General features: G+C 30.5%; 2 protein-coding genes across 4 annotated transcripts; one reads left to right on the top strand and one right to left on the bottom strand.

The window, feature by feature from the left end:
- The first annotated feature begins 626 nt into the window (after window positions 1-626).
- On the top strand, window positions 627-9,444 carry LOC105217986 (putative helicase mov-10-B.1). Of its 3 annotated transcripts, XM_054235012.1 has the most exons (10): window positions 627-715; window positions 924-991; window positions 1,166-1,338; window positions 3,355-3,539; window positions 3,601-3,877; window positions 4,056-4,459; window positions 4,541-5,352; window positions 5,407-5,524; window positions 5,854-6,133; window positions 6,207-9,444. In XM_054235012.1, the coding sequence occupies exons 2-10, from the start codon at window positions 952-954 to the stop codon at window positions 6,375-6,377; spliced, it is 2,460 nt and encodes an 819-aa protein (XP_054090987.1). In that variant the 5' UTR covers window positions 627-715; window positions 924-951; the 3' UTR covers window positions 6,378-9,444. The 3 variants fall into 3 exon arrangements, with proteins under 3 accessions (XP_054090987.1, XP_054090986.1, XP_054090988.1); XM_054235011.1 differs by having other exon boundaries at window positions 710-991; XM_054235013.1 differs by having other exon boundaries at window positions 710-991; window positions 5,419-5,524.
- Window positions 9,445-10,261: 817 nt separating this feature from the next.
- On the bottom strand, window positions 10,262-22,857 carry LOC105217987 (uncharacterized). Its single transcript, XM_054235009.1, has 13 exons — window positions 22,515-22,857; window positions 22,228-22,400; window positions 19,708-19,915; window positions 19,441-19,648; window positions 19,010-19,301; window positions 18,416-18,477; window positions 17,988-18,261; window positions 16,597-17,119; window positions 15,819-16,520; window positions 15,039-15,144; window positions 14,693-14,969; window positions 14,248-14,632; window positions 10,262-11,908 (listed from the first exon to the last, which is right to left on the bottom strand). Exons 1-13 carry the CDS (start codon window positions 22,645-22,647, stop codon window positions 11,205-11,207), a joined length of 4,047 nt encoding a protein of 1,348 aa, XP_054090984.1. The 5' UTR covers window positions 22,648-22,857; the 3' UTR covers window positions 10,262-11,204.
- Between the last annotated feature and the right edge of the window lie 201 nt (window positions 22,858-23,058).

Consider the following 23,058-nt stretch of genomic DNA (forward strand, 5'->3'; position numbering starts at 1 on the left):
TATGACACATTTTTATTTTTATTTTTGTTCTACAAACCCAATTAAACCAAAAAAATTTAACTTGCTCAGTATAGCTGTATGTACATATATAATTTGAAATTTTGTATTATATACACATTATAAAATCGAAGCTTCTGGTATCAATGATGTCAATACCAGCAATTGGGGGAATCACCACTCTCTATACATAATGACAAAGCAACAATTTGTATACCAACAATAAATAAACAACCAACAATATTTGCTATTATGATTCTTCTTTACATGCCATGCATACATATGTATGTAGAAGCCAATCGGCGACTGCTGATCTTGTTGCCGACGTCAGCCGAAATACGCCGACTAGCATAACAGTGTGTGTATTGTATGTTCGTGGTACACAGTTCATTGATAAAGCGACTGCATGACGGATCGGCTAGACAGTGTTGAAAATCGTTACAACAAAGAACATTCTTTAACACGTCTATAATAGGAGGTATTTATAAGAAATACATATAGATGTGAATATATATTATTTATATATAAAGCTCATTATATTTACATTTTCGTAAACATTGTACATTAAAGCAAACGCTGAAAATTTCCCTGCCAACATTTACAGCAAAATTGCAACAAGTAGTTTTCCAACACTGTTCGCTAAAGTGTCATCGCTTTTGTTGCATGCGTATATTTTTCAGTACAAAAGTTGGTGCTAACGGTAACGGTTCAATTAGTTGTACGTTAAATATATTACTTTGTTGACCGGTTAAATAATAACAATAAACAAATACACACACACACACACAGATACAATAATTGATTTAATTTTGTTGCATTTCTATTGTGTTACATATCCATACATACATATACAAATGCATATGTATGTATGTACATTTGAGCAAAGTGCTGTAATAAAAACGCAACTTCTATAATTGCATTTGTAGGTGGATAAGTAAATTTGCAATTGTTGATATGTCGAAAAAGGCACGCAAACGTTCTGGCCTGCAATTCGGTGAGTTTATTATTATACATACATATACATATATTACAGCGATGCATACTTTTAAAGATCTAGATAGCACGTACATACATACAAACATATATTTGTGTATATTTATTTATATATATTTATGAAGTTTGAATTACTTATGTATACATGCCATCTCTCATCTCTTCTTGTATATAGAAAAGGAAGTAATCGGACAATTCCTTATGTATTTGTATGGTCGACAAGAAGTGAAACCCGAAACCGATTGGATTCTAAAGAAAAAGGAAGCGCGCAGAGTATTTGAAGAGTTCTTGAACTTGTCTAAAAATGTCAAAATGCGCCAACGTATTGGGAAGTCTCCAGTTGCTAAGGTAAGTTCATTTTATTTGCAAACACAAATTAATTAATGAATGTAGCGTCGAGCATTGGATGTGCATACAGCATATATGTAAGTAGTATATGCATACAAATATGTATGTAGCTTTGCACTTACAGTATTATTAGTCATATCAACTGTAGCGTGTGTTGCGAAGAAACCGCACTCATTCTCATATTTAAATTAATAGTAACAAAAAATATGCAACAAGTGCTAAATCGTCTAAAGCACAGGTGCTGTTTTTAGCTTCATTAATAATTCAAATTGATAAAATAACACAGCGCATTGTATGGACACACGTTTGAACATTGTAAATATCGCCTTTCTGTTTAAAAATGTAATATAAAAAATGCAATAAAAGTATATGCATTTAAAAATAGCCTATGTAGATGCTTTTTTAACGCTATCAATACTTATATGTACATACCTACGCATATATATATATATGCTGGTGTGAATGCAATTGAAAGCAGCAATGAACACAGAAACTGATAAGCCTGTTAATTGTCTTGATTTGTCGATAAAAATATTGGAACATTCAAGTTGAGCCAGTTCCAGGAAGCAGTATATATTTAAAGCTTTCATATACAATTATCGCGAAATACATTTATGAACTTTTATATTAGATTAGCAGTGAATAAAAAGTGTATATAAATTGCACAGTTGAGTCCACATAGTAACACAATATTTTTTTACATTTCAATAATTTGTTAATGAAAATAATTCACTAATATTATTTCACACATATTATTTAAAACAAAATCACGGCAAAGATTGACACCATTTAAAAATATATTTTACTAAAATTAATGAAAAAGGAAACGCTATTGTCAAATGGATGCGTTTGGCGAAATGCAAGTGAAAGTCGAAATGCAGGGTGTTTCAGTTATGTATAAACTTAGTATTTTTGTTTAACATATTTTTTACGTCTTTTATATAACTATATATTTATATATACATATGTAATTTGAAAATTGCAATCTAATAATTATGTTTCATATTAATATGTATGTATAAAAGTAGCATTGCATTTAGAGCTTATGGCACAAATACATATTTTCTTGCGTTATATGACTCATGCTGTGTAGGTATCATTTTTCAATTACATTTAACGCGTATTTATTTTGTATACAAACAAAAATTAAACTATTTTACAAATATCTGCTATTTGTCCTTCTTATTACCAATTTTATAGTTCATTTAAAATTTGAAGCAATCGCTAAACAAATAGTGCAATAAATCACTTAAGGATATACAAATTAGTTGAAAGAATTCTTTATAAAATGCATATTTATTAAGTGCTCACACTTGAGAATATACTGCACATGTATACAAACAACCATACAATGTTTGTATATTCAACTGAAGCAATTATCTATAATGAGTTTTGAGTCGGAGTAGAAACAAGGAGCGCAAAATGTGAACTCAGCAAAATTAATTTGTTGATGGTTGTTCATAATATTTTGACTACACTTTGTAGCTAAGTGTATTTGTAACTTTGTAGGCATGTATATAAGTAAATATTTATTTGTTTATTGTGACCGCTATTGGCCTGCAGGCAATTGAATTATGTTTATAATAAGATCAAGAAATTCAATACCCATTGCTGTTGCTGAAGATAAGTTTGAAAGTATGTATTTGCAAATACACATGAGTTCTTTAATATATTTACAGCTTTACATACTTTATATGTACATGTATATGTATATAAACAAAACTTCACAGAAGTTAGCAATATCATGAATATTAATTGAAATTAGTTTGCGGTTTTGAAATTATATGTCACAATGTGAAAATTAGTTGCAATAATAAATATCGCATTCTTACTTGAGATAAATACGTTTCAGAAGACGACTGTTACATTTTGAAAATGAATATGTAGTATTCGAAAAATATGAAAACGGAACTTCGAAATTTCGGATATCATTATAATTGCACATATGTACATACTATTTCAATAAGCGCTTTCACTGCCGAATATCGTTTAAAAGCTTTATATTTTTCTTCACAGATCGGCACTTTACTCGATCGCACCGGTTATTTAATCGACATCGAAATTGGCAGTGAAGATTTTCGCATAAATCACCAAAAAGTTATGCAATACAAAGAAATAGAAGCATTGCATAAGACACTTGAAAAGAAGCTAGTAACATACGATAAAGAAAATAAAAAACTACATCGATTATCGAATAAGCAGTAAGTTTTACTCTATAAATATATTATGTAGACTGTATTTATAACATACAACAATTCACAGATACTTAGCATTAACTAATGCTTTAGAGCTATTTTTGCCGCCGCCTGCTTTATTGGAGTTGAAGAAGAAGAAATTTGTTGATGAACTGCTTTGCGAACATTCTACACAATTTGCTGATTACTTTAAAAATGGTCTAATTTTTACACCGCAAAATATGTTGGGTGCCATGCAATTGCTGCTACAAATTGAAGATGTTGACAATTTCGATAAATACAGACGCCTTATACAACGCGATGTGAAATTAGGCCACACACAGCCAAATCGATATAGTTTCACGGTGAGTTATTAAAGTAAATATGTATGTATTAGTGCAGAGATCTGAAAGAAACTGATAAATTCTATAATTGAACTAAAGCTTTTTTTTAGTATACTTCACATACCATCAAATATATTTCTTATTATTATTATTTCTCACCTTAATGCACACGACATGGCGATCTTCTTGAGGCATACAGCTCACGAGAAAATCACGTAAAGTCGGTTCTTCATACGAAGTCCTACTCAGTCGCTTTAATCGCGTTTTGATTGTCGCCGAATGCGCGGAGACCAAAGCGATCACTAAAGAGCAAATGCTCGAATTTCTAATTAGCGGTGGGCTAGACTTAAATGTACGCGGTAAAATCATAGGTACAACTTATCTTGCCCGTATTGAAAATGTAAGTGGTAAAAATGTGACGATCGAAACTGAAGGCGAATTACCAGCGAATCCAAAGGCGTCCTATCTCATCATCTTTTTTCCAGCACGACTTACCATACGCTATCAGCATAATGCGTTAAAGCTGTGTAGGGAAACGTTTGCTATGCTACAGCGTTTCCTCTTTCCCCAAACAGTTGTGGAAACGAGTTTACCACGTTTGTGGTGAGTTGTGAATCAATTATTTGATTTCTAATTAATTTTTAAATTATTTGTCAAACTTGTCCACACCACTTACCTATGCAGCTTGAACTACTACGACAAAAATATAGCGTCGAATCCCGAGCAGATCGAAGCTGTACACAACATTGTAGCGAGCGGTAAAAATTCAAAGTTACAAGCGCCATACATTATATTCGGCCCACCCGGTACAGGTAAAACATCAATAATTGTAGAGTCCATACTGCAATTGCTATTGCACGATCGAAACGCTAAAATACTGGTTACGAGCGGTCCAAATTGTGCTTGCGACGAGATCGCTTTACGCATTTGTAATACACTCGCGTTGGGTAAGAAACCGCGTGAAAACATTGTGGCACGCATCTATTGTTACTCACAGGAGAGACGTCGTGAAAATCTCAATAAATTGTTGTTGGAATATTCAAATATGTACGATTGGCATTTCATGCCCGATGTGAAATTACTGCAACAATATCGCATTGTGGTGTGCACATTGAGTGCGGTCGGCAAATTGCTCTCCGGTGGTTTGCACAATTTCACGCACGTCTTCCTGGATGAGGCCGCCGCTTGTTCGATGTCGGAAGGCTTGATTGGTGTTGTTGGTGGTTTAAATGAAAATTCGCAATTAATTTTGGCCGGCGATCATAAACAATTGGGTCCGATTTTGAATTCACAACGTGCCGAGGCATTAGGACTGGGTGTATCCTTAATGGAGCGGCTGCTACAACGTAAATGTTATGACGTTAATGAGGCCAATGGCGACTATAATCGTGGCATACAGACACGTTTATGTCGTAATTTCCGTTCACATCCGGCGATCGTGAAGCTATTCAGTGAACTCTACTACGATAATAAGCTGAAGGCGTTGGCAAGCAAAGGTAGTTTGTTGTTTTTTAATATGTACATACAGATGTATATATTACTAACTATAGATGTAATTACAGATAAAACTAATTTGGCGGCTAATTGGACGGAATTGCATGATCCGACATTTCCCATATTGTTTCACGCTGTGCACGGTGAACTAGTATACGATGGCGACAGTGGCAGGTGAAATAATGTATAATATATGTTGTTGTTGTTAAGGTGGCAAAAATATTCTCCACAAGTCTGTTTCGGTTTCTTGAGAACAGTTTGTAAGGTCTATTAGTTGAGTGATTATTTTTTATTTGTTTGATAACTATTTTTAATTTTTTTGCCATATTAATTTATTTTCGTTTTTTTCAATATTTATTTATTTTTTAATATTATTTTTTTAATAAATAATATTTTATTATATATTTATTTTCATTAAATTATTTATTATTATTTTTTTATTAAATAATATTTTGAATTTGTTCCAATATTTATTTATTTTTATTTCCAAACTTATTTAACAGCTGTTCCAATTGGGATGAAATCGATTTAATTTTAAATTATGTAGACAATTTATTGGAAAAAGGTCTAGGCGATGGACGCAAGTTGGAAGAGACTGACATTGGTATAATATCACCATATCGTAGTCAATGTCTGGATATTCAAGAGGAATTAAATATCGGTCGTAAATTTCAAATTGAAACCGGTACGGTTGAAACATATAGAGGCAAGGAGAAGGCGGTAATAATTGCAACATTTGTGCGATCGAAAACTAAAAGTCTGGGTTTTTTACAAAATCCCAAGGTTCGTGTTATTATTATACATATATTTATTGTATTATTATACTTATATGTATATCTATTTATACTTTTTACAGCGTATAAATGGCATACTTTCGCGTGCTAAATCGCTGCTCATTCTCATCGGAAATGACGTCACACTCTCGAAGCATAGTGATTACGAGTTTATCATTAAGGAGTGCCAAAGTCATGGAAATTTTATACCTGCTCCAGTAGTAGCTAAAGAAAATAAATTAATTATTAAATAGTAATTAATTATCGAAGCAAAAAAATATACTTTCCATACCAAATTTTGTATTTCAGCAATTAAATAAATGCTAAAATTAGCGACATAAAAAACGATTGTCGTAAAACCAGAAAACGTTTGTGAGTCATTCAAGTTTATGGCACTTTGTTGTTGTAGGTCTGCTGTCTAGTTTACACATGAAATATAATTAAAGAAGCGTATTCATTGGTAAAAATAAAAGGAAGCCACTGAAACTCAGTTATTGAAGACAAATAGAAATAGAATAAGTATATCAATATAATAAAAATATAAGCAACTTGAGGTGATTGTGATTCAAAGATTACAATGGTTGGCAAAAATTACTTAGCTTTATAAATAAAAAATATGTTATTTCAGTCGATTTTTTTTTTTTTTTCAAATTATAAATAAATATCCGATCCCTGGAAACAATATCCAATAAAAAACGTTTCAAATAACTTCAAATGAAAAATAGTTCTAACGGCGAACTCTTTTTCACGATCGTCAGACAAGTTTTAACTGACCTTATATCTATATCTTTCGACCAGTTTTTGGTATAAGTATATTTGAAAATCTTCACGAAAAAAAGAAAAAAAACTTGTCAAACTACTTTTAATAAAGTGATGACATACCAAGTGGCTAATATACTCACAGTTTTGATATCTTTTGAACAGTTGTCGGTGTGGTGTTCTTATGGAAAGATTAAGCTTTTAGGGATCTTGTTTATGCTTTTCGACCATTTTTTGGTATATTACAGTTAGTATTCAAAGTTTGAGCGTCTTTCAACCAGTTATAGTACAATTTTTATTTGGAAATCTATCCACTACAAATAACTGTTCAACGAATTCTAAATACTAAATCGTCTTCCCAGCGAGTTCATCAAAGAAGCTTTTAGAGAAGTTTTAAAGAAATCTATAACAAGTTCATTAACTTGTGTTTTAAATGTTGATATCTTTCAACCAGTTTTAGTTCAAATCCTTTTTTCGGACAATCTATTCAAAAAACAAATAACTTTCATAAGAACTCTGAATACTAATATTCATCAAAGAACCTTTGAGATAAGTTTTAACCAGTGTTACGTCTTTCGACCAGTTTTTTTGGTATAAAACTCCTTTAAAAACAAAATATCTTTCGAAAAAAGCGATTGTAGAGTAAAAGACATAACATATCAACAGGAAGTGTAAGGACTTTAGCTAAATAGCCGGGAAATGTATCTAGTAAAAAGGGATTCTTTAGACTAACACAAGTGGCCCGGAAACTATACACCAATTGCTTTACATAATATTGCTATTAATTGTTAGATTTAAAATAAAGGTTGTAGTGTCGAGTACTTGCAAAAGAAAAAAAGAGCTCTTTAAGGTTATAAAAAAGATTTAATCGTAATTAGTGACCACTTTGACTCATTAAGTGCGTCTGCAAATAATAAAGTTCTTATAGGAAGTACAGCTTATTTTCTTGTTCCAGTTGTGTTCCAAGATTCAAATTTCGCGCACACTCACTCCGCTTATAATTAAAATACATTCTTTTTGCGTAGGTGTCGATTATATATTTATTTTGCAACATCTTTTTTATGTGGTTAACAATGTATATATGTATATAATATATTTATTTTATTAAAATTGTATATAATATGTAAGAGCTTGGTAAAATACAATAATTCATATAAACTCTTTATAGAAAAAGCCGGCTATTAACCAATAAGTATTATAGCCTCTTCTATAAAACGGTTTTACTTGATAAGTACAAAAGAAATAGTAATTTATTCAAACTTTATATAAAATATATATGTATGCTCAAAAATATGTGATATGATTATTATATATAGATATTTTTTTATAATTCCATTTAAAAGGCAATCGAAAACAATATTTCCGAAAAAATCTTTATAAAAAAGGAATAATAATAATTTTGATTATATAGAATGAATTTTATTGGATTATTTACTACTTTTGTAAAACTTTAAAGAAATAGCATAAATTAAAAAAAAAGATAGAAATATTTTGGGTACCGAAATCATGTACCGCAATAAAATAAATCCTCAGTACAATGATAGTTTCCAAATTATTATCAAAACGCATATGTATATAACCTAAAAAAATCGTTTTCCGATTTAAATTAAAAAAAAATAATAATAATTTGAAGTATGCAATTTTCAATATGCTGTTATTTTCAAATAAATTTTAATACAAACTATCAATTTATCTTAACTATAAATAGTGATAAAAGTTTGATAATTTTTTTTGTCATTTTCGCTTACGTTATCATTCAAAAATTATTCGTTGGCATAAAATACGTATAAAATAATGGGCCTAATCATTGAATCCGCAGCGAATTCGAATTCGATACGATAAAGATTTTCGATCGAAAATTTCCATGCTATCATTGATTCCGTCGATAAACTGCTTTACCACAAAGTGAGAACGTACAACTGTTTTATCGACAAATGCGACAAATTTGACAATGTGTATGAGCTTTTTGCTTTATTAAAAAAACTTAAAACTGACCTTTAACTATTGTGAAATTTTTTCCATAAAAATATTTAATTCGACAGAGGCTCTTTGAGAAAATTCGTTCGCTATTTCGAGGGGGCAACTTTATATCGCTTTTAAACATTTTTGATTTATTTTTGTTGGTCCGTTTTTGTCTCATTAAAATACCCATTTAAAATATGATTTAGTCCGACATTAGTAATTGTTTACATAAAAACTTCCAAATGGTTTATTTCTTTTACATTTCCGCAACTCATTCACCAACGGATAGATTTCGACAAAAATTTTCGATTTTGCGGATTCAATGATTTCGTAATTAGCGACATCTATTAGCCGCGGAATGTATTTATACGAGTCGGTAAGTGAGTTCAATGTGATCGTAAATTTTATTTTCGATACGGATTCAATGATTCCTACATAAAATTTTTCAATCGAATCGAACCATTTTTCGATCGAAACGGATTCAATGATTAGGCCCAATTTGAATTTTCCAACCATCCATCAAAAAACTTTTCAAACAACTTCAAATGAAGTAAAGTCCAACCAGTGAACTCTTTTTTACGATCGAGAGACAAATTTTAACTGACTATATAACTCCAGCACTGAAAGTGTTCGTTGCAGTACAAGCCGGAGGAAGCCGAGGAAGGGGAAGGCCTGCACTCCGTTGGAGGGACCAGGTTGAGAGCGACCTGGTTACACTTGGGATCTCCAACTGGCGCCGAACTGTGAAGGAGAGAGAGAAGTGGCGCACTATTATCGATTCGGCTATAACCGACTAAACGGTTGCAACGCCAATCACATACATACATCACATATAACTTTAGACCAGTTTTTGGTATATGTATATTTGAATACACACTCGAAAATACTAAAAACGTTTGCAAACAACTTTCAATACATTGATGACATTAAAGTTTGGATATCTTTCGACCAGTTGTTGGATGGTGTTCTTTTTGAAACCTTAACAAAATTTTAAACCATTTTAAACTTGTATTTATTTTATTACCGGTTCTATGAGGGAACTTTTGGAACAGTTTTAAACAATTCATGTATTTCGACCAGTTCTTTGGTACAAGTGATGACATACCAAGCAAAGTTTTCATAGCTTTCAACCGGTTGTTGGCTGGTACTCTTTTGGCAACATTACCAAAAATAAATAACACTTTAATAAAAAAAGCTTTCTTTTCTACAGCTTCACAGTTTTGATATCTTCCGACCAGTTTTGGTACAACTTTTTTTTGGCAATTTATCCAAAAAATAAATAACTTTCCAAAAAGAATTCTAAATACTAAAGTTCATCAAAAAACTGTTTGACAAGTTTAAACCGTTTTTGCGTCTTTCGGCCAGTGTTTGGTATAAAGCTCTTTTGAACAGACTCGAAAAAATTAACAAAAAGCAGTTTATGTTCAAAGTTTTGATGTCTTTCGACCAGTTTTGGTACAGGCAATTTATTCAAATATGAATAGCTTTCCTAAGAATTCTAAATACCAACGTTCACCAAAGCTTTTAGACAAGTTCTAACCGATTTTACAATTTTCGACCAGTTTTTGATATAAAGCTCTTTTAGGAACATCATTAAAAAAATAAATAGCTGGCTGTAATTTTGCAAAGATTTTATACCTTTCGGACAGTTTTGAATATCATGCTGTTTTTTAAAGATCCAAAACACAAATAATTTTTGGAAATGGAGAACTTAGCAAGCCTATTTGGCCAACATCTTTTCTACTAAACACTCTCTGCCATTAACTTAGCATTAACAACCCTACAAAAGTAGATGCTTATTTTTAACGTTATTTTTAAACGAAATGGCAAAATTAAAAAAAAATTTTAAATTTGAAAATTTTGTTTTTTGGCAGAAACGCTGTCTAAACCACACTTCAAAATGTTTGCACACACTATTTGTTGTAGTGTTTCACGTGCAAACATAATATTATACATATATATATATATTTACATATACATATATATATATATATATTTTTTTTTTTTTTGCGAAAACAATAGCTTAAAAAAACGAGAAAATATTTGAGTATAAAGAGAGCATTGAACGATTTAGGCAGTGGGTAGTAAATGAAAAACAAAAAGCTTCAGCTTTTGAAACCTTGTCATTCACACACACCCCCACCGTAAATAACTCAACACAAATTCCCCTTTACACTTTTCTCGCACATTTTCAAACCAATGTCTCCGCAAAACTACGAGGAAAGTCCCAGATAAACACGCTTAACGCGCTTATCCAGTAGGAACTTTGCATAATTGTTATGAAAATAAAAATCGAAAAAAAATGTACAACATATACGCTTACAACGGTAGTGTTTACACAACAACAACAACTACCATTCCTAAGCAATGACACAATTCGATTTCGATTTTTTTGGCGGCGGATTGGGAACATATCTCGGATATGTGGGGAACTCGGTGCGACCCAGATTTTCCGTTGGCCGCCACGGATTAGACGTGCCGCTTGTTGTTTTGGTTGTATTTACACTAGCCGCTGGAGTAGTTCGGTTCTGCCAGGTTGCAGCAACTGGTGTGGCATTCCTAAACGATGGCATAGCGTATGCATCAGCACGATAACCAATTGATGCTGTTACCTTCGATGCATTGTTATTGTTGTTGTTCAAGGTGGGTTTCAATATGGTTGCATTGCTAGTGGTAGGTTTTGCTTTATATGGTGGGTTTGTTAATGTTATAGGTTTTATTGATGTTATTGGTCTTGGTGTTATTGTTGGCTTTGGTGTTGTTGACATTCTTTGTAGACGATTCAAACGCTTTTGGAATTCCTCATGTTCTTCAGTTGGATCTGTCGTCAGTTCAACTATTTCAAAATCATGTTGCGGAAGCTGCTGCTTTCTGTCACGTGGTACGGTCGGCAGTGCATCAAACAGTTCATCAATTTCAGTTTTCGGCTTCTTCTTATTAGCGTTTTTACGATTCCCATTGCTACTCCTAGGCTCCACAAGATTGTCAAGTCCATCGGTTTCATAACAATTCTTTAACAGCTCAAAAGTTTGGCGTTGCTTTTCCACAGACGTTGGCTGTGTCACTTTAATTAAGAATATGAAAATATTTTTGAATACATAAAATATGGGATTTGAAAATATATGTATATTTACATATGCATGTGCTCATAAAGTACGCTGATTGTTTTTAAATATTAAATATTCTAATTTTTTAGTTGAAACGTTTTAATATTGTAGTTTTTAGGAGTTAGGCCAGTCTAGGATTTTCGATTTTGTTTTTTTGACTAAAAGTGCACTTTGGTGTGTATTATTGAGTTGGTAGCACAGTGAAAAATAATTTCTTCACAACTTCAATTATTACTGTAAAATACTTCGATTAAAAATTTAAACTTTTTTTCAAACAGCTTGTATTTTAAGTTTTGATGCATTTCGACCAGTTCTGTTACAATACTTTTTTTTGGCAATCTATAAAAAAACAGCTTTTACACAAGTTTTTATCAATGTTAAATTTTTCGACCAGTTTTTGGTACAAAACTATTTTGGGACGACTCGAAAAATAAATAACAAACAGCTTGTGATTTAAGTTTTAATGTCTTTCGACCAAAAACTCTAAAATATAAAAGTTCATCAAAGAAGCTTTTAGACAAGTTTTTAACAATGTTACATATTTCGACCAAATTTTGGTATAAAGCTCTTCTAGACTGGATAGTTTATCCAAAAAATAAATAACTGTTCAAAAAGAACTCTAAGTACTAAAATTCAACAAATAAGTAGATGGACAAGTTTTTATCAATATTACATATTTCGACCAATTTTTGGTATAAAGCTCTCGAAAAATAAACAAAAAAAGCCCGTGTTTTTAGTTTTTATACTTTTCGACCAGTTTTGGTACGCAACTTGCTTTTGACAAACTACCCATAAAATAAATAACTTTCCAAAAAGAATACTAAACACTAAAGTTCATCAAAGAATCTTTTAGACAAATTTTAACCGATTTTACGAATTATTTTTAACAAGTTCACAATTTTATGAAAAATTGCGGTAAACCTAAGAAGGTACATTTTTTACTAGTAAGTTGTATCTAAATTGAGACAGGATTTTTATTTCGTTTCTGATATCACAAGTTTCTTGATTCACCGTCGCCTGCAGAGGACCACACTGTATACACTCTAATCAAATATATATATATATATATTAAGGTCTGAAAAACAGTTCGATCCCTTTTTCTATATTCTTTCTTCCAGAAAAAATTGTAAAAGTTCGATCTTTTTGTGAGGACTCCAAACTGGCCTAACACCTCAAGTGGAATGGCGCAACATGGCACGAAGGAACTTTTGTGTGCTGATTCCATTAATAATAAAGTTAACTGTTAATATATATGTAAATGCTAACATGATTGCGATGCGATATTATGTCCATTAAAAGTATATATTCATATATGTATGTGTGATAAAATTGTTTTTAGTATAAAAAAGTTTATTGTGAAACAAGAAATACATTTTCATATTAAAATGACAATTTTGACCAGCAAAACTGGCATGCAAACGATATAACATGTGGTACATATAATTTTGGATTTCAACATAACAATAAAATTGAATACAAACGCAATGCAAAAACAAGCTGATGACTTTAAAAACATTTGTCGTGAAAAGCAACAAAAAATTAATTTTATGAAATTAATACAATTCAATACAAGCTCAATAAAAGAAGGTGTTGATAACTTTAAAAATATTTAGAAATTATTAAATTTTGTTGCAAAAAAAGCGAAAAAATTAACAATTCAACATTCATAGAATTTTATATAACATAAACACAACATAAAAACAAGCTGTTGACTTTGAAAAATATTTGTTATAAAAAGCGCAAAACAAACAGAATAAAAAAATATAACATTAATAAAATGTAATTAATAAATTCAAAAATAAATTAATTTGTAAACTCATTAAAAAACAGGTGACTAATGAAAAATACATAAAAATAATAATTTAACTTTGTTGAAAAAAAAAGATATTAAAGTAAAGTATTATGAAAAGTATGAATTTATGCCGGATGTAGTATGTATGTATGTGTATGAAAATAAGCGTTAAAATAAAGCAATAATTTCCATTTATACGCAGAACAATACTTAAGTTAAAAAAATACAATAGCAAAAATATATTTTTTTCAGTTAACTTAAAAAATAAATAAAAAAAATTGTGTAAACAGTTTCATTATACATAAATGCAGGCGACTGCATTTCACCAGCACACACAAACACACCACACACACAGAGACGCACAGCAACACAGTTGCTATTAAAAGAGTTCCCCCGTAACGCTTTGCATTTTTTAACGGTCAACATCGTAACTCTCTAGCGCACTCGCCTGCGCCTTCTCACGTTTCATATATCTAAGTTTGTAATAAAAGTAGCGTTTCTTACTTTTGAATTTGCTGCTGTTGTTGCTTTTGAGCACATCATTTACAGACGCTGCACTTTCATTTGCTTTGGTTGCATTTTTAGTTTTATTAGCCGCCTGCTTGTTTTTAGCTTTTCCCTTAGCATTTTTCGACTTGGCACCATTGCTGCCTTGCGCTTTACCCACATTTAGCTTCTCCATGGATTTGGTAAGCTGCTGCAGCGTTGCATCATTGCTTTTGTTGGTGGGTCTCTTGCTATCATTCTCGTAGTATGCAGCGCCCACCATAGTCTTCTGCAGCTGACAAAGTTCGATAATCTGTTTGAAATCGCCATTGATGCTTAGTGTACGCGGATTACCGATGAGTATTAGTAGCGAACGTGCACGTGACAGTGCGACATTTAGACGCTGAAAATTATTAAAAGCAAATAAAGAGTCGTCATTTATGAAAAAGCACAGGCTACATACATTGCGACTATCGAGAAAGCCCAAATTGTTGGTAAACGAACGCACAAACGAGATAATTATGATGTTTTTTTCTTTGCCCTGAAATGATTCAACGGCACCCGTTTCGATTTGATACCAATTGCGTAAATTCAATTCTTCCTGTATGCGTATATATTGTTTCTTGTATGGCGTTATAATACCGATGTCACTCTGCACGACCTTATGACCTTTAATGCCGAAACATAAGAGATCACGCACATAATCCATGACAGTTTGAATTTCCAGCGGATTGTAACGACTAAAAGTACAAAAAAAAAATTTATTGCGTAAAATATTATATGGAAAATTTTAGAAAATCGTTAATTACCTGGTGGAATTATTCTCACGCTGTTCTGGTCCGAAAACGGAATGAAAAATGATTGGATAGTCCGCATTGGGTGCGCGATGCCAGTCGCGACACAACTGCTGAACCTCTATAAAATTGTATAATTATTTAATTTTGTTTTAATTTAAGTATACGGAAGGATCTAGGATAGGTTAAGTGGTCTTTACGGAAGAATCTAAAACATTTCAATTTCAAAAACTTTGACAAATCGCAGGGCACAGAAGTTTTGAGTTTCACGAATGATTTCGGGATGTGAGAAATGTAAAAATATCAAAAAAAAAATTGGTTGCCGTTAACTGAGATCAAAGCCATCCATTCCCATGATAGTTAGATCTTTAATTAGATCAGACCGGAAAGTACAACAATTCGATAGAATTTCTCGAAATTACAATTTTTGAAGAAATTATCCTATCGCTAAAACAAGAATATCGAATGACAGCCTATGTGATACCATATATGTTCAAAAAAATAAAAAGTAAAACAAGTAAGGAAGAACTAAGTTCGGGTGCAACCGAACATTTTATACTCTCGCAATTTATTGATATTATTTATTAAGATAACACACAATTTGACCCATATCTTCGACATAAAGTCTACTAGAATAACGAAAATCATCATATACATATAGTATATGAGAGCTGATGTAAATCCTGAACTGATTTCACTCATTTTGACCACCAAGGTACACTATCCAAGACTATACGCTCACTTAATTTGACCAAGATATTTCACATATTAAACGAAAACGCAAATTACACTTACCCGGTTCAGCTTCTGCTATCAATTCTCCTTTATAGAACATTTCACTAAAGAGTTTAACAATTTCCGGATGCGAACGATAATTGCGACGTAAACGTGCTTGTATTTGCCGATTATAATTGCCTTCCTCATCGACACGATAGCACTCGCGTGTCAATAGACGTTCCATTAACGACATTTCCAAACCCATATTAGCGGCACGTTTCGAATTCAATATTGGACCCAACTGCTGATGATCGCCGGCAATGACTAAACGCGAGTTTGCCGTTATTGTTGCCGTTATACCAACTAATGCTTCCGCCTCGGTTGAAGCAGCCACTTCATCAACAAAAACGTGCGAAAACACACCGCTGCCATCCTTTTCCTTACCAAATCTGCCAGTCGCCAAACGTCCGACCATACTTAAGGTGCATACAACAATGCGATATGAGTGCAACACATCTATATCCGGTAGAAAATGATCGGCATACAAATTCGAATATTCCAGCAGAGTTTCGTTTATGTTTTCTGCACGATTTTCATATGAGCGTGAATAAATACGTGTAATGGTTTGACGCTCGATATGCGGTGAGAGCGCATTGCAGAGACGTAAGGCGATCTCATCGCAAGCGCCATTCGAACCAGCTGTAATGAGTATGCGCGATCGCGGTTGCAGCATATATATTTGATAGATGGCTTCGACCAGTGTTGACGTTTTGCCGGTGCCTATTGGTGGTGTGAAAATTAAATTAAAAATATTTTTCATACATTTTTGTTGGCTTTAAATGTTGTTGTTGCATACCTGGTGGTCCGAAAATTATATACGGCTCCAGACTTGGTGTCGCGCTCATATTCACCATACATTTTACAGCCTGCAATTGTTCCGGATTGCGATAAATGGTTTTGTTTAGCAGATTCAAATTAAAAACTGGCAATTCTCTAGTTAAAATTTCGTCGGGAAAAAGTAATTCTTTTAATAAGCACGGCGGCATGGCAACCATTTGTTCTAAGGCGCGATATTGATAACGTAAAACCAAGCGCGATGGACGAAAAATGATGGTATACAATTTGTCACTTGGTATTTTTTGTTGACATTTGAATGTTACGCGTCCATAGGAAATGCATTCAATTTGTCCAATATATTTTTTCGTTTTTTTCTGTGCCGTTTGTTGTTTTGCAGCTGTTTCATCAACCAACTGTTCCATTTTTTTCATTAATTCATCAATGGATGTCGATAAGACGTTACTTTCCTCAGCGGGCAAGACAATGACGTCATCATAGGGGAAAATTATATTCTCGAAACGTATATTTTTTGGTAGTTTTAGCTGAGCGGTAATATAAGATGAATTTAAAATAAGATAAAATTAAAAATTATAAAACATATAATTTATAAAAATTATAAATATTATAAATATTATCAAATATTGCTATTATAAACATAACTAATAAACAGAATTAAATCCGATCCATTTGTCTGCAGTATGCGGAACTGTTTCAACATAATTAGCTTTTTATACTCTCTCAACAAATTTGTTCAGGGCGTGACGTCGCCCACTTATGCGTCAACAACCATATCTCAGGAACTACTAATTTCTTGACACCTTAATGACATGTGTGAAAAATAGGCGAAATCGTTTCACAACCACGTCTACTTCCCATATAACTCAATTTTGAATTGCATCTGATTCCTTCACTTTATAATATATACATTAGAAACCGGGAATCTTTTTCTTCTAACAGTGTGTCTCTGTACCAAAAATTAAAAAAAAAAAAACAGGCCATAACTTCCCTTAGCACCCATATACCTAATTATAGGTTTCTCAAAAATACGATGGGTTTTATACCTTATTAATCGGTTAATATGTAAGATATCTTAGTAAAATAAAGTGAGTGTATAGTTTTGGATACAGTGTACCTTTGTGGTGGAAATTAGTGAAATCGGTTCAGGAATTACCTCAGCCCTGTATATGATGATTATCATTATTTTATGGGACTTTATGCCGAATATATTAGTTAAATTGTGTGTCTCTTTAAAATATAACATCAATATATTGCGAGAATATAAAATGTGCGGTTGCACCCGAACTTAGCTTTGCGTTACTTGTTTATAGTAATAAAGTTACAATAATAATAAAAAATACTAATTATATAGTATATATGTCTATCGAAAGTATAAAAATTGTTTTTGCAAACCTTCAAAATATAGTCGTTTTCGTATGTGCGCAATTGGACATTTCGTTGCACCAGACTCGAATACTCGCGCATTGTATCCCAATCCTCGATCTGTAAGAGCTTCAAAACTACCTCGCGTGCATTGTGATGCGTCAAGGTTTTTTTATTCAACATGTAATCTCTAAACTCATTGGATAATTCAGCAAGTGGTGCGTCCATAGAATCCTTTTGTAAAGCACGACGAATTTCCACAGGCGGCATGTATTGAGGAAGTTTAAATTTTGGTTTAAATGTACTAGAGTATTTGTTGTATTGAAAAAGAGAAAAGATATTAAAAAAAAATCAAACAAATTGTTGGAAATTATACTATAATAAATAAAAATGTGTTTATTTATTAGAAAATAATAAGTTAATAAATTTTAAAATTTAATAAAAATATAATTTCTTACATTTTATTTGGTAAACGGCATGGATTAATGTTCAAATGAACAACAGGAAACTCCTCAATGCGCTGGAAAAAATTACAGCACACAAACTCGTAAGTATTATTACAGTAATCTATGCATATTTTTTTATTTTTTTTATTTTATATTTTTTTTAATATATTTTTTTATTTTATTTTATTATTTTATTTTTTTTTTAATTTTTTTTATTTTATTTTTTTTTTTAATTTTTTGTATATTTTTAAATATTTTATTTATTTTTAATTTATTTTTTTTTTAGTTTTTTGTATATTTTTAAATACTTTTTATTTATTTTATTATTATTTTTTATTTTTTTGTATATTTTTAAATATTTTTTTGTTTTTTTATTTTTTTTTTATTTTATAATTTTTTTTTATTATTATTTTTTTTTAATTTTTTGTATATTTTTAAATATTTTATTTATTTTTATTTTATTTTTTTTTTATTTTTTTGTATATTTTTAAATATTTTTTTGTTTTACTTTTTTATATTCTTTATATTTTATTTTTGTATTTTTTATATTTTATTTTTGTATTTTTTATATTTTTTTATTTTTAATTTTAATTTTTTTTTACTTACACAAAAATGATGCTGCTCTACATTATGCATTGGCAAGGATGCTTCATGAAATACCACAACAATTGGTTGTACAACTCCTTTACGAAAGAGATGACTATCGACAAAAAAACTATCTTTGCGATTCGCATCCAACGCATACGGCACACGCGTATTATTCACATAGTAAAATGTGCGTGTTTGTACGATAACCAGTTTCTCAATAACAATGTTCGGTTTCAACGATTCCAAATTGAAACGAAAATAATGCGAATTTTTGCAAATATTATAGGAGAGTTTGAATATTGGTGTTGCGCTAAAATTAAAACAAAATTATAATACAAAATAAATTAATTAAATAAGAAATTGGTTTACATATCTACAAATTAGGAGTACATTGTACAAATGTGTGTATAATAAATATGTATATATTTTAAAATTTAAAATTCACCAACCATTTTTCATAACCTTCAAGTATTTTAAAATCTGACTCATCACCATGCGATAATACATGCTCCTCGAAATCATTTGGTGAGATGAAATTCTTTTGACAAATATAGCAGCCCATATTAGTCAGTTGGAACGACGGTATACGTAGTTGCAACTGACTACCTTCGTAGAGCAGTTCATGGGTGGGCGCATTTTCGTCCACTTCTAGTGAACCTGTGGTAATTATTTATAGAAATTAATTTAAATTAAATTAAATGAATAATAATAAATACCTGTCAGCGCTGGATCACCATTGATAGCTGTTTTGCATTCTTCTCCGTTTGACATAATCTCCGTTGATTGGCCATTCTTTTGTTTTTCATCAAATTCTTCAAGTAACTTGTTGGTATATTCAAAAAAGGTTGTGGTTCTAATGCGATAAAACGGACTGTCACGATTCGTGTTTATCAGGTAATTGGTGCGATTCAGCAGAGTACCAATCTATGAAAACAAATTAATAATTATAAAATTAAATTAACGACAAATTCGAATAAATAAGTAAATAATAAATATTTCACAATAATAACTAAAACTGAGCGACTTAGTATAAAAGGTAGATATACATATACATATAAGTACCAAAGCTCAACTACATTGAATAACGACATGGATTTACAACTATCTTTATTACATGTATTTGTTTGCCTCGGCTATAAATTACATTTGAGAGTGTATAGCAATAGAGCGATGTGTTATTGTTACAGTATATCGCCAAATATACTAATTTGCAACTACAAAGTCCTATCTGAAGCCGAATTGGACAGAAAAACTATACAACTGTTGTTTATTATTATTATAATAATGTTATAATTCTTCAATTCAATTATAAAATTGTCCTTCAATTCACAAAATCTGGAAGAATGGCAAACCGAACAACAACTGATATTACTGATTATAAATACCAGTTATAAATAATTGGCATAATCAAAGTGAGATAGAATAGCAAGCGAAATGGACTTGATAACTTTGTTGTAGCATATATTATAAATTTTTGGATTATTGTTAAATTCGAACATAATTTTCGCTAACACAAGCACAAGTTGAAAATTATACCTTAAAGAAATAAAAAAAAAATAAAATAAAAATAAAAAAATTAAAAATAAAATTAAATAAAAATAAAATTAAATTAAATAAAAAAAAATAAAAATAAAAAATGTTAAAAAAATAAAGAATTAAAAAAATAAAGATGTAAAAAAAATGTTAAAAAATAAAGAAAAAAAATAAATAAATAAATAAACAATGAAATAAAAATACATGAAGAAATAAACATATAGGAAGTAAAGAAATAAAAAAATATTAAAAATAAAGAAAGAAAAAAATAATAAAAAAATAAAGATGTAAAAAAAAATGTTAAAAAATAAAGAAATAAAAAAAAAATAAATAAAAAAAATTATGAAATAAAAATGCATGAAGAAATAAACATATAGGAAGTAAAGAAATAAAAAAATATTAAAAATAAAGAAAGAAAAAAAAATAAAAAAACAAAGAACTATAAAAACGTTTGAAACCAATAAATGCAGTGAAAGGCTTTTAAAAATGTAAAGATAACAAAAAGTCGTAAATAAGCTATTACATATGATTAAAAATGACTCATCCTGTATGTATGTATACAATTTAAATATGTAGGAGCAACTGCTTAAATGAAATATCAAAATTGATATATATATATATATAGAGAGAGAGAGAGTTGATACATATACACCTGAAGAATCGCTACGTTGAAATAGTATATGTATTAAATTTTAATTATATATACTAACTACGTAACATGCTCTTTACTCGTGCCGGTCAGCTCTCTGCTATAATATTGTGCCATAGCTTTTTAGTAATTATAAATGGAAATTTCTACAATAATTAACGGAAATTCCGGTATTAAATTGTTTGTTTTTTTACATATTAAATATAATTAAAACTATTTTTTGTAAGTATATATATATCATTAAAACAAAGGCAATAAAAATACGAAATAATAAGCTGTGCTTTGCAAGTTTACAATTATCGTATGCAATAACACGAAACAAAATAAATACGAAAGTATCTACATACATACATACATATGTATGTACGTATACTGAATATATGTATGTACATTAATAGGGAACACTTGAAATGTATTGAATTTCTTTGCTTTGTAAGCTGTAGGGTCTAACTGTATACTCATTAGTATCTACATTATATAAACAAATATTTGTATATGTAATATAAATTGGTAAGGTTCATATTTATATAAATAAACATAACCAAACTTGTATGCATTTTCTGTGTAAGTTTTACACTTGCAGTAGATATAAAGATATTATTGAACTAGGCTTAAAATAAAGTTAATACTTTCAATAATTTTTAGAAAATTTAGCACTCATTAAAATCTTAATAATAGAACGCATATTAATTCTATATAGCGCTCCAATGACCATAAGAATTGTTAAAATACGGTTTTGTGTGCCAAACTTTATATATTTCTACATATAAATATTTTAGTATTTTTTTCTCCATAAAAAGATTAATTGAACGATATACAAAGATCCCACACTAGTAAAGACTACGCAGATGAACTAATAACAATAAAACTAAATGAACTAATAACACTAAGTTTTTTTTTAACAAGTAAGAAATGTATATTTGCAATTTGCCTGAGCGATTTAAGCTATATGTTCATTTATAATGTAACTGATATTTGAAATATACACGTAGATATATAATACATACGTATGTATAATATAAAAATGTTTGTATAGATAATTTTGAAATCTTACGCCGTATTTGGTGTTTGCCTCCAATAAACGCTGACGCACTTCAGTTTTTGCATTCGCGATGAATTTCACATATTTTGCACGTAATATACACTTTCGTACGAGCCATTCGGTTCTTACGCCAAACAACAAATTCTGATACTCTTCGAACAGGAACTGACCAATAGCCTCAATTTCTGGGAAATTCAAAATAAAAATCCATTATAACAAATACTTTATTAGCGTTCTTAAACATTTTTTGCACATGCACTAATTGTTGAAAATGTAATCTATTATGTATTTTTCCTAACCCCATTTTTCAGCTTTATTAGGTTTTACAACTTTATTTTCTGCTGTTATATTTTCAGGGTTAACACATTCGTCCTTATCCTTTAACTCTGTGAATTGTAAAAATCCATCTCTCATTTTGAAAGTATCACACATTTTTACTCCTTTAAATAATAATATTGACACTAGTAGAAACAATAACACAAAGAAATTCTCAATTCAATTATTAAAATAACTGTTCTTCCACTTCGGCGGTTGTTTTAGCAATGACTTTTGCTGCAAACGCTCAGCGTATTTACAGTTTTCCTGCTTAATTATATATATGTAAATACATGCATTTGCAGTGGTGTTGATAGTGATGGCTGTGGATTCCCCGAATTAAAAAATTTATTATTGTTTTATATAGTCGGTATGTAGCACATATATGTATATATTTTATGTTATCACATGATTTGACAGTTTCGAATGTTTTTGTAGATAGCGGAGAAATGGAATAATCATTTAGGGATGACATAAAAATATATATTAAATATATATATGGTTATATTTTTATTGTATACATATGAA

Source organism: Zeugodacus cucurbitae, chromosome 6 (genome assembly GCF_028554725.1).
Source record: "Zeugodacus cucurbitae isolate PBARC_wt_2022May chromosome 6, idZeuCucr1.2, whole genome shotgun sequence".
Lineage (NCBI taxonomy): Eukaryota > Metazoa > Arthropoda > Insecta > Diptera > Tephritidae > Zeugodacus > Zeugodacus cucurbitae.

Coding starts and splice junctions, on each gene's coding strand:
- LOC105217986 (XM_054235012.1), top strand. CDS start 952: ATGTCGAAAAAGGCACGCAAACGTTCTGGCCTGCAATTCG. Junction 992..1,165: donor ACGTTCTGGCCTGCAATTCG/GTGAGTTTATTA, acceptor TCTTGTATATAG/AAAAGGAAGTAATCGGACAA. Junction 3,540..3,600: donor CATCGATTATCGAATAAGCA/GTAAGTTTTACT, acceptor AACAATTCACAG/ATACTTAGCATTAACTAATG.
- LOC105217987 (XM_054235009.1), bottom strand. CDS start 22,647: ATGTGTGATACTTTCAAAATGAGAGATGGATTTTTACAATTCACAGAG. Junction 19,916..22,227: donor AGGCAAACACCAAATACGGC/GTAAGATTTCAA, acceptor TTGTTTTCATAG/ATTGGTACTCTGCTGAATCG. Junction 18,262..18,415: donor TGCCGTTTACCAAATAAAAT/GTAAGAAATTAT, acceptor CAAATACTCTAG/TACATTTAAACCAAAATTTA.